This window comes from Phallusia mammillata, unplaced genomic scaffold (assembly GCF_965637545.1).
Source record: "Phallusia mammillata unplaced genomic scaffold, kaPhaMamm4.hap1.1 HAP1_SCAFFOLD_363, whole genome shotgun sequence".
In the NCBI taxonomy this organism is placed as follows: Eukaryota; Metazoa; Chordata; class Ascidiacea; order Phlebobranchia; family Ascidiidae; genus Phallusia; species Phallusia mammillata.
The window spans coordinates 328-12337 of NW_027649093.1; the positions used below are offsets into that span (position 1 = coordinate 328).

At 39.8% G+C, this 12010-nt stretch overlaps 2 protein-coding genes across 2 annotated transcripts; both read left to right on the forward strand.

Annotated features, from left to right (window-relative positions):
* Positions 1-315: 315 nt before the first annotated feature.
* On the forward strand, positions 316-5014 carry LOC145208825 (uncharacterized). The gene is made up of 8 exons (XM_080079077.1): positions 316-444; positions 517-578; positions 646-679; positions 789-840; positions 1707-1765; positions 1989-2141; positions 2319-2468; positions 3587-5014. The coding sequence occupies exons 1-8, from the start codon at positions 355-357 to the stop codon at positions 3719-3721; spliced, it is 735 nt and encodes a 244-aa protein (XP_079935203.1). The 5' UTR covers positions 316-354; the 3' UTR covers positions 3722-5014.
* A 1026-nt stretch (positions 5015-6040) lies between these two features.
* Positions 6041-8635, forward strand: LOC145208826 (uncharacterized). Its single transcript, XM_080079078.1, has 4 exons — positions 6041-6157; positions 7070-7247; positions 7722-7926; positions 8227-8635. The coding sequence occupies exons 1-4, from the start codon at positions 6069-6071 to the stop codon at positions 8343-8345; spliced, it is 591 nt and encodes a 196-aa protein (XP_079935204.1). The 5' UTR covers positions 6041-6068; the 3' UTR covers positions 8346-8635.
* The last annotated feature ends 3375 nt before the right edge of the window (positions 8636-12010 follow it).

Genomic DNA, 12010 nt, shown 5'->3' on the forward strand with positions numbered 1-12010 from the left:
CGATTGTCGGTTTGCTTCAGTGTGGCCCACAACGCACCTCTGCGCATTAATGAGTTGCGCAAATTAAATTATTTCGCCATTTTCCGCCACTTATACCGTCCACCGGGCGACCAAGCGTGCTAAAGCCTTGCTACATAATGCTATTAGGCGGCCACTACGTACTGCGCCGCCTGTGAGACTTTTATGAGTTTGGCAGCTTTCATGTCAGAGAAGCGTTGTGAGAGAAAAATCACCCTGAATATTCTGCTTTTTAAATGTCTTTGTTGAAATGTAAGTTTATTAATTAAATATGTATTGTAAACTGCAACCAGCAGCCATGTGTAACGATTCTTTACATTTTTTGCAGGAAGCCAAATGATGTCGATGTCAAGAATGGTACATCCCCGGGGGATGCCCCCTGGCGCCATGAACCCATCCTGGGGTGGACCAGACCAGTTCCAACAGGTATTTGTGTTATTCATCACCTGCCAAAGTGTGTTAGATTTTCCATGAGTACAAATACAAAATATGTTTCAGCCTTTTCCGATGCGAATGCCTCCGAGTACGATGCCAGGGCACAGCGGGATTCCAATGTCCATGTAAGAATTCATGTCGGGTTTGCTTTGAGTCGGACATATAGTGGTTAACTTTTTCGTTGCATTACAGGCATGGAAGATGGCCCAACCCGTCTGGACCCGTCGTAAGTGAACCTAATATATCCAAAAACATTTTAGCCAGACAAAAACAACAATAAATCTTCCTACATCGAATATGTTTTGTTTTGTTTCACACATTAATTTCTGTCGCAGGGCCCGCCCACTGGAGGACCTCCCGGTAACCCTATAATGAGAAGTCCACAAGGTAAAGTTGACTGCGTTTATCCACATAATACAGTTAAATCATCACAAAACGAATGTCATATTATCCTCGTGCTTTCTATCACTACATACATGTAAAGTGTACGCGTACGTTGTTCAACATCAGCCACATCACACTGCCCGCTGCCAAATACACTCCAGCACGTGCATTTGCAGTCACGTTCATAGGGATTGTGTGCTTGTTTTCATAGAGAATATTGTGTGTGTGTGTGTGTGTGTGTGTGTGTGTGTGTAGCCTTACACAGCTAACCCGTTTTTCGGCTTTTAATGTTTTAATGAATAGTAACAGTTTTCCAGTAAAGTCAGGACGAAGTTTAAGTTTTGCATGTCATCTAAGCCGTTTCCGCCCGTAGTCCAAACTTAACTTCTTGTGCCCCACCACAGGCCCCCGACCGGGTATGCACCCCGGCCCCCATCCGAGCCGATTTCCCCCGGTCCATGACCCCAAGAACCCAGGTGATGCAGTATACTTACTGTCGGCTGCACCGCACAAAAAAATAACCTAGCCCGCGTAGTGGTTGTCGCAAAATCTGTTCACTGGCAGCACTTGAGACATATGTGTACACAGTGTGCATGACCGTTGCTTAGTAACTGACTGACTGTAACACAAGCATGCTGCTACGAATTTTTCATTGATCGCGCGAATCCTTGTTGTACTCATTTGATTGGCACTGCCATTGTCAAACAAGTAGCTTATTAATTGTCTTTGCAAACTGCCGAATTGCATGACTTACAACACAGTATTAGAATCAAACTTCTACTTGTATTTGAAATAATCACTTTCGGTTAATTACGGTAATTCGTTCTAGTTTTTTGGTAGTTATACTTGAACCTTTTGTTGTTTTTCAGATCAAATGAACCCAGATTTTATGGGAAAACCGATTCCTCACCCGCAAATGTCCTCCGCGGTATGTGTTTATATTTTTTAGCGATTGCACACACTTACCTTTTAACTAGGTCAATCCTTATCCAAACCGGTTGAGATAACCAAAAAACTCTTTTCTCGCTGCGAATTCCACAATTGCTTTTGTAGAGTAAAGTATAGCTGCGCTTGCACGGAAGAAAATCTCGCCACTATGTAATCATTTGACAGGCACGTTTCGAGTATTTTAGCAATCGTTTTCTTTGTAGTATCCTGTCGGCCAGGACGGATCTCTTCCACCGACCTCTATCCCCATGTCAGGCGGTCCACCATTATCGGTGTCAACTCCCAACATGGCCCAACCCTTGAATGGAATGAACGGATCCGGACCAGACTCGTCCATGATGGAAGGAATGCCCAAGGTTTGAATACCTTAACATTGAACACACAACTTTCCGATAAGACTATAATATACAATGCTTTTTTGCAATTACATTTTCCAAACTGATACTTCCAAGCTAAAGTTACAACCAACGAACAGTGTGGTTTAGAAGCTAAATGAAGTTTGTGCATTCAGTAACCATTGGTTCTTTACACAGAGCTCGCCCAGTAACAACATGCCTATGAACAACATGAGCGTCCCTGGTGCTCCGCCGCAAATGGGGCCACCTGGTGGACCAGGTGGAACACCACACACGCCACAAGAGGGCGATGACGGCTCGTTTATGGTGTCAAGTTTTAATGAGAACGTGAGTAACAATCCGCCCATGGGTTCGTTTTGATCCCAGTGAATTATGCCTCGTGCGTGCGATAATTTGACGTCACTATGTGATGACGTAGTCTTCGATTAGTACATAAGATCGATTATACTGTACCTATACCCACCCGAGAGGTGACCAGAAAATGCTCAAATGGGACAAAGGTGTTCGGGTAACTGGCCAAACCTACCAACGTGCTAGTTTTGATTATGGTACTTGTACATACTGAAATCGTTGACATGTTTAAATCGTGAGGATTATTTCTGCTTGTTGGCTAGTGCTGTTTATCTTTTTCTAATTCTTCGTAAGTCAAAATAACACAACATAACTTAACAATGTGAAGGATTTAAGCTAAACAAGGCTTAAGCACACGTGACGTTCAGAGATTAGAGTAATTTACTGGTACTACTTACTGTATCCCTATTTTACTATTTATTCGCTGATGTACATACCAAAATATTGTTTGTATCATAACGAATTCTCGCCTATGATGTTGTTAAGTCCCATTTTTGTCGTTGAAATAAATTTCCAAGTCAACTGGTAAGAGTGGTCTAATCACCAGTGAGAAAATAGCCTCAACTTTCCGTCTCTTGCTAACCCTGCTTGCTGCGTTTGCCTGCTCTACATAAGTGTGCGTAAACGCATGTTCAGTCAACTTAACCGCGCGACAGCATTCGTTGACGATCGCGGAGCTATTTATGGCATTTAAAAGAGACTGAAATGCATGGTTCTCCTTCATAAGCCACTTTTAACATATGGAACTCCATGGCACGTCAAATAAAAAAATGAACCAAAGACCTACATACATATTATATCGTTTAAATTCGTACTAGGCTGTTTGATACTTTGGTACTAATAACACTAACCGTCCTTTCAAAACCTAACCCGACTCTGTTTGTTGTTGTTTTTGCATATCTTTTCGTTGTGCGACTGTCTGCCTGCCTGTCGTCTTGCCTTTGCTGATGCTCCATGTCGCCGCATTGGGCGTGACAAAATTCGTCTTCGGGTGGCTACCGGGTATTTTCAAAATAACCGCCGCTAATCATCGCTCGTTCGACCCTGCTGACTTGCTTTCAATTAACCGCTTCATCCAACTGACGCGCGCACAGGATCACAACGAGTCGGCCGCCATCTTGAAGATTAAAGAAAGCATGCAACAGGAAGCAAAACGCTTCGAAGCAAAGGACGGAGACGGGAACGGTGCGCCATCTAGCGCCGACTTTGGTTTTATGGCGTCTGTTTGAAACGCCGGACAGAAAGTCATCAAAACTGACCGTGTCCTTTCGCTGGTGTTGTATTTGCCTCGTGCAGATATAGTCAAACTCACACCACAACATAAACGTGAAAACATAGATATATAAACCCCGCATGTTTTTAGCGGCATCTGTAAGTCATATCAAAAGCATACGACGGTTTACTCACTGGAGGAAGATCGGCAGCTGCTATTCCCAATCAGCCACTTGGATATCGCTAGGTCGCGATGTACGTCTTATTTTGCGCTTGTGTTTTTTGTAAGTTCTGGTGCTTTCTTTGTGTTGAACTTGCCTACGTCGCTGGCTCTTAAGCTTTGTTTGTCACGTGACTGCTGTGTGTGATAAAATGTCTGTAACAAACCGTTGTCTCGACTAGTTGCGTCATTTGTCCCCTCACAGGCTTTGACAGTCTGTTGGTGAACTAACTTTGAGCTTACCTTTAAAATTGCGAACTAAACAAGCCAATAAAACGATTTAACAAATCTGATTTTACGCCACAAAAACTTCCAATCCGAGTTCTGTGTTTTTGTACTGCACGTCGAGCCATGACACTGCGAAAACTGTTCGCCCCGCTTTCAAATGTCAACCTTTACCGCCGGGTGACTCAGCAAGTTCTGTCGACCACTGTATTCAGCAGGGGCAGTAAGATTACAACTTCTACACACACTCAACGTTTCCCACACGTGCGCAGTACGGTCACTGTGATGTCTTGTCCCGTTGCAACATTTGTTATTTAAGTGGGACGACGTCGCACACAGCGCTCACCCGACGTACCGCCACCTCTGTACAGTGTACATAGTGTGAACATTTTTCCGCCGCTTGTTAGGTACTGTTTGACGACATGCCGCATTTTTTATCAAGAGAATCGTGTCTATCCATTCATAAAGTCGCGCAGAATCAGTTTATTTGTCGCAGTTGCAGGCGTTCCGAAATGCCAGTAAACACTGAGGTTACGCCGTTTTCATACACCCGCACTGTAGTATTTGCTTAAAATTTGTCGTTTGATAAAAGCACCACTAAGTATTATCAACCATGTTTGTTGTTCATATATGGCCATTCGTAACAAAGTATGGAAACAGTACAGTTTGTCTTGGATCTGGTGCTACTTTCGTTTGCGTTTTAGACCTTGTGCCCATCTTTTTGTGTTATCACTTTTTTCAGAATGTACTGAAGCCGTGTGTCCGTTATAACAACACAGTTTTCATGATCTTTCCTATTTGCGTTTTTTGAGTGTCTCGTCCGTGTGTACCTTGTATTTAAACAAATAAATCACTTGGGCCCCGAGTTGATTGTTATTTTCCCATACTGTGGATTTCCATCATAACCATAATAATACGACATTTACGAAATTTAAATCACGTGGCAAACACCGTTTGTGAATTACTCATTTCAGTAAGTTGCAAAGGGAGTTTTGAGCGTACGAAATCATTGGGAAAGTCGGTTAAAATCAGTGGACGTAAATCCACGCAAAGATATCCTGTTTCGCTTGTTGAGTTGTGGGTTAAAAATGTCGACCTCAAATTAATCAAAGATCATCGCAGTTGACACTCCAATCAGATTATAAGTCGTTGCAAGTCAAAAAGCTATTTTTACGCCTGTCTTCCAGTATAAGCATCCTTAACAAACTCCTGAAAACCGGGCTTGTTAATCGACCTTTGCCGCCAAACAGCAAGGGTATCATTCACAACCTTATTGTTTTCCGTACGAGTTTCGCTCAATGGACCAGTCACGCAATACCTTTCACTAGAGGCGCTATGGAGTGTGACACCTGAAACCGCTTACAAGGGCTGGATCTAGTCGTCACCCAGGTAACCGAAGCTGTGAATACCGGCAGGACAATGCTGCCACACGAGCAGCGTTTGCGTTCGAACATATGCCTTGACATGCTTTTTTCATGCCGAAACAACACATCGGGTTGCTTGTCTCAATACGCGAAATTACCTCTTATTATTTGTGGCAACTGCTTTGGTCCCGTGTATACACACAAATCTGGCTTGTCCGCCGTCACGTTAACCGACCGTGAACCGCCTGAAAAACGTCGCTTGTGTGTCGTCGGAACTTTCTCTTGTTTCACTGATCCCGCTCTGACAAAGCGTTCTTACAGTTCTTTGTAAGTCGTTTGCTTTCAGCTGCTGTTTTGTCAACACGCATTCACCATTTAGCAAGCTGTCAGGTACCATGTTGATTCTTTTCTGTTCCGCATAGTGATATGTTCAGTTGCGAGATGCTAGCAAATGTACCAAAACAAGTTTGACAAGATTTGGGCTGCCGTTAAACATGTTAAATTCAGTTATTGTTGCTGTTTCAGGTTAGTTTTTTTATGTGGGTATAAATCGTCATGCCAAACTACAACACGCCCGGACATCCTTATGGATCGCAAAGCATTCACGTCACTACAAGTCCGCTCTACAAAAGCAAGGACGGAAAGTCAGTTAATTATTATGTTTGCACCTATCAAAATAATCGTGTCAAGCCTTTACGTCTTAATAATTTGTATTTATGTTGTGGCATAATTAGTGAAAACCTCGTCTATTCAACAAAATAGAAAGTTGTATAATTTAATTAACACTTTAACCAGACATGGAGTATATCCTGTTGTTAGCAATAAAACGATTGGAAACTTATTGTTTTGTATCGTTTACCTCGTGTATGAAAATAGATTAGTTTAAGGTTGCATATGTAGGTAGTTTATGGTCAGTTGTATTACCTCCTATACTATGACCGGACTTTTGTTTCAATGTGCAATGATAATTAAATACACATTATTTTTGCATTACTGTCAAATTGTTTGTTTGTTTGTTTGTTTTTTTTTTTTGGGGGGGGGGGTGTTTTAGTCAACTAAAACTATTAGGTTTAATATATATATGTAATGTCGCCATCTAGCCACTAAATTAGGAATGCTGTTCATATCAGTATCTTTTTTATAATTCGTTTCAATATAAAACCTGACTATGCGCCGCAAAGGGTTGTTTAAGTTGGCTAGTTAATCCTTAACAGCACTTCGGGGCCACTTGGTACGTTTGCTTTAGACTGGCGTTGATTGTTGCCTAAGACGTTTATTACAAACGGGCTGTTAACCCTACGCGGTGCGAGCTCTTCGACAAGCTGGACAATGGGATGTTGGAGTACGGATTAAATTGTCAGCATTTATTGCCACAATCCCTGGTTTGAACCACACCAAAGTTGTCTTAAAGGATTATAAACTATTGGATACTCTTGCAATGTAACTTATGTTTAGCTGAAATACTAAAAACTCTGTCAACATTGCGTCAAAGCTTTGCCTCGCTGTCGAACGGCGAAAGTCCACTGTAAATTTTCAGAAGGGTATGTTTGTTGTAGATATGACTACCCCCTCATGGGGAACCTCAACTTGACTACTCGACCGAATACAGGATTTCAACGCGAGAGTCCGCGGGGGTCCAACACCTCATCTCAAGAATCCTCTCCGAGGTCCCCAAGAGCCAAGACTGCCCCACCGGGCTACAAAACAATGCCACCAATCAACAAACATAAAAAGGTCAGTCAGTGCTTAAAAATGCATTTACACCTTTATTCGTGAATATTTTGCTTGAAGCATTGTGACAATAAGGCATTGAAAACTCAAGCAGCTTAATTGCCGCGTTATACACCTGTCTCCTAAAAGAAAAAATATTGTACCTTTTTGTTTTGAATCTTCATACCTATAATGACATAACCATGCATCTCTATGCCTGTTTTGGTCTGTGGTTGTTTGTAGCATTTCCTCAAACTTTTGATGGCAAAACTTTTCTAATTTCTTTGCTCAGACAAAAAACTATTGTTAGCATCAAAGATCAGCAACTTTTTTCTCGTTTACGTTCGCGGACTTTAATTTCCACATGCTTGCAGAAATTTGGCTATAGCACCACTTAGCATGAACAATTTGGCCCTTCCCTTTGTTACTGTTGTAATACATCGCCTATTTTAAAGACGTGTTCAATATCTTATCCGAGTTGTTTGTTTTTCTTCACAGTTGATCACGCTCAACTTTCGACAATTGACACCATGGTGTCGTGACATGTATCGCTGGTTCACTCCTGATCCTAGTCAGGGTGTGTGGCATGACAAGGAAGATTTGGACCGATATCGTCAGCAGGTCTTTCGAGAACGTTTACCGGCACAACGGATATTTCACGCGGAGAAAGGACTTATTCCAAACTACTCCGGATATGTTCCAGGTATTCTACCGAGGCTTTGAAACGAAAACAACACATTGCAACGTTCCCATGACACTAAACGATGGTCAATGCAATAAGTTTGGGGTAGCCCTTTTTCCAGCCAACCTGTCAGTTAAAACAACCAATTGCTAAATTGCCAATACCAATAATTGCCTTCTTCTGCCAATTGCTACCTTTCCGTTTAAAACATCGTTTGTTACAACTATTGTTAGATCAGATTCTTAAATAACACGATTGCCAAACCATACCACCTTGTAAATGAATTACCATGTTTAACCATGATAGCGTTGTTATTTTCAGGTCAAAAGTTTCGATATGGAAGTACCTGGGCCCGAGAAACAGTTAATGCAAACAGGATTGGTATTCCAAGAAGGTGGGAATCAACTTCACTGTTTGAAAACCGCCCTATTGGAGCGTAACTTAGTTGTTTTTGTTTAGTTTTTTTGCGACCCAAAATGATGAATTATTAGAGTTGGTTTAAATAGTTTAAATTTCTTAATCTTAAAGCAAAAGTTTTAATCGATCACAGTGACGAAAAACTTGATTTTGTTGCTTTTAAGTCAAAGGCCGAGTTATATTAATTACAAACTGCCGGAATTGGGAGACATAAATTATATGTTTTTGTGTGAGAATTGGTGCGCTTTGTATTGCATGTTACGAAACTTTCTACTTGTGTTTAATTGAGCAATAAAATCCACAACCTATTGAACGTTTTCTGTGATGTTCCATTTTGCGAAGGCCAGAAACACGAGGCGGGCATGCGAGCGTTTTTTGCACAATGTGCTCGAAAATGTGCAGGTGCCGAAATGTGCAAGTCATAATGTGCAGGTGCCAAAATGTGCAGTCGCTCAAATGAAGTATTGATATTTAACGTCAAACTATTGTTGTGGTCATAAATTGTGCCAAAAATATTAGTTATAAGTTATGACCTATAAATTAAAATCGGATTTAAGAGAAACTTGTAAAAATGCATGTTGTGTTTGTTAGATATGGCAAAGCGTGAAATTATCTAGCATTCAGGAAATAGGAAACACTGTTTTTCAGACTAGATATGTACACGATCGTCACCTCAATCGGTTTGACTTTATTGTTTTTAATTTAAGGCCTGTTAGCTTGTAGCCTGCCCAGCTTCTATAGATTTTACAATTAGACAATAGTATACTCATATGACAGTCCAGCTATTGTTTCCGTCACGCTTGATTAACACTACACGCTTGTCGGATGCTTGCATTGAGTTTGGTGCTTTAAGAGCAAGCAAATGACAAAGCTGGGCTTGTATGGTCAGATTTATGCATCTACCCTGTATAATGTTACTACGTGGTTGTGATTGTGCTGTTGGAGAGTATTTAATGTACGTTTTATCTTTTTAGTACTTCTTTAAACGCTTTGAAGTGATTTTACCTAACATATTAAAGGGTGCATAAAGTTTATTACTAATTGATTTAAAGTCTGGTAAAAATAGAACTTTCCTAACTGGCTGTATCTTTGAACTGATGTTCAACGACTTTGGCCTCGACCAGGAACTCTGGACAGACGAAAGGTCAAGCTTGAACAAAGATCATGTTTTTTTCCAAAGTTACTCATTTTAAACTGTCAACAAAGGGTAAATTTTGTGAATCAAAAATTAAGTTTATTTGAAGAAAAATTCAAGGCACCAAAACAATTGCTAGACATCATAACCACCAAGGAAACTGGTGCAGAAAACACAAGTCAAATTGCTATGATAAGTAACAAAGAGTTAGACACAACAGAGTATTTATGAGGATATGTTTTTTCAAGGCAAAAAACTAGTTTACGGAAGTTATCAAAATTGTCAGCATGTTGTCAACCATGCGACCACAGGGCCAGCTGATTTCTTTAGTGGAGCCAAAGTCTGGAGGTCTCGCTTATCCTTTTATGAGTTACTGCAACTTTTACAAAGTGCGTAAATGCCTGACAGGATGTTTACGGCCAGCCAACAAGCTAGATTTTTACTGCATTGCAAAAGTTACACTGATCCTCACAGAGTTTCCAAAAAAGACATATGTGAAATTCTAGAAGTTGCTGGACTACCATATGAGTATACTGTTATTAAACTCAAAACCAAGTCAAAGACCCAGCTGTCCAGTGATTTTTATTCAATGAAACAAATGAATTATTAGAAAGTTTTCCATCCTTTGGGTTATACTGCACAAAAGGACTATATATGTGTCTTTGGAAGAAACTCAAATGACAACATTCAAAAAGAAAAGGACAACCACACAGTTGCCCAACTTAATGTTTGACATTTTTTATTTCTTTGAGGCTCATTTACATGACATAACTTGGTATATGGGTATTTAATTAGGTTAATTTTGAAACCCACACAAATACTTGATGTGATGCCCTAATTTTAAGTTTGCTAAAACATTCATGTTATTGCTTCTGACTTGCTATTGTGTGGACCAGATGGCTAAAAAGACCTACTGTAGGAATATCATAATACACCAAAATATCATTAGATGCTTTTGCAAAATTTGTAATTGTTTCCTGACTAATATACAGAAACTAGATGATTGCCATTATGAACGAAAAAGGTGTATGTTTCATGTGGGATTGCAAATAAATAAACAAACTAAACCTGGCGTGAACAATTAGAGAGATAAAGAGACTGAAACAGCCAGAAAGAATATTAGGATAGGGAAAATATTTTTTTGAGACCGCTGTGGGCATTCTGTATTATATTTTTGGTAAAAAATATGTACAATGGTAACAAAACGGGTTTAGAAAAGGATAATACTGAGATGTCATGAAAAAAATGATGGATGTGCAATGCAAAAGTATAAGTTCTCACCATTTATATAGGCATCAGTTATTTACCACTGCATTTGTTTGAAACCACATTGTATTTTCAGTTATTTTTGCCCTGAAGGGTCATATTCTGTTCAGTTAAAAAACTTAATCCACTGCATTTAACAAGAAAAATAACATACCTATATAAGTTAATTGATTTGCACAGAACACTATTTAAAATAAAAATGCAGGGAAAGATATATAATAATTATGTAATTGGGACAAAAAATTGTTTGTGTGAAGGACAGATAGACTTTTTTAGTATGACCTGCACATTTTGGCACCTGCACATTTTCGAAAAATGTGCGCACATTTTACCCTGCACATTTTGGCACCTGCACATTTTCGAAAAATGTGCGCACATTTCGACCTGCACATTTTGGCGCACATTGTGCAAATTCTTGCCGTAAGCCCTGTTGAGAAACACAAGGCACTTCACGATTTTGCCAACGAGCATCATTCCAAACGAAAGACCCTTCAACTAAAAAAATAATTTTAAAACTTTGGCTTCCAAAAGCTCGTGATTTAATCCCTACTTAAACATCCCTTTGTCTGTTCGACGTTTGAGTAGTTTTGTCATCGTCGATTTTAGGCCTATTGGGCAACATGAAAGTACGCTATAGTGATTATATCAAAACGGGCGTCTGAGATTGGATTAAAATGTTATTTTTGTTACAAACCTTCACCTCGACCCCAATAGCCTTAACTGTCAACATTTGCATAAGTTTTATTAGTAGATTGCGTATTTTATGGGAGACCCGTGTGTTCAGTTGCCAATACAACGAACTTAGCCGTAGCCTACTCTGGTGCGCCGCCTAACAAGCGAGAATAAGTCGCATTTTTATTCTCGGCTGAGGTCATGTAGCTTAAACAAAATACTTTTGATAATAATTAATCAATTTTTTTTGACGAAAAAGTGTTCGAAAATTTTCATCACGAAAAAGATAAAAAACAACATTACAAAAACACGTGCGCCACAAGCATTTATGTTGGATACGACAAACGTGCAAGATGGTATGAGATTTACCAGGAGCGTGTGGCTTTTATTTCGAGATTATAAGTAGTTTATTGGCATGACTTTCTGATTAAAATTTACCGCTTATCAAATTATTTTTTTTATTTTTGGTATCTTGGCAAATATTATATAATTACCATGAAAAAAATTGCGTTTCGGTCATCTTAGATAATATTCAGAATACCGTAGCTTGATTCCAGTTGAAACAATTTTGTGCTAATTGATATCTAGTTACTAGTTTATTGCACGAACCAATAC

Bases quoted from the DNA above. Each gene is read 5' to 3' on its own strand.
- LOC145208825 (XM_080079077.1), top strand. From the start codon at position 355: ATGATGTCGATGTCAAGAATGGTACATCCCCGGGGGATGCCCCCTGGC. The intron at 680-788 runs GTAAGTGAACCT...TTTCTGTCGCAG, and splicing joins CCAACCCGTCTGGACCCGTC to GGCCCGCCCACTGGAGGACC. The intron at 841-1,706 runs GTAAAGTTGACT...GTTGTTTTTCAG, and splicing joins TATAATGAGAAGTCCACAAG to ATCAAATGAACCCAGATTTT.
- LOC145208826 (XM_080079078.1), top strand. From the start codon at position 6,069: ATGCCAAACTACAACACGCCCGGACATCCTTATGGATCGCAAAGCATT. The intron at 7,248-7,721 runs GTCAGTCAGTGC...TTTTCTTCACAG, and splicing joins CAATCAACAAACATAAAAAG to TTGATCACGCTCAACTTTCG. The intron at 7,927-8,226 runs GTATTCTACCGA...TGTTATTTTCAG, and splicing joins CTACTCCGGATATGTTCCAG to GTCAAAAGTTTCGATATGGA.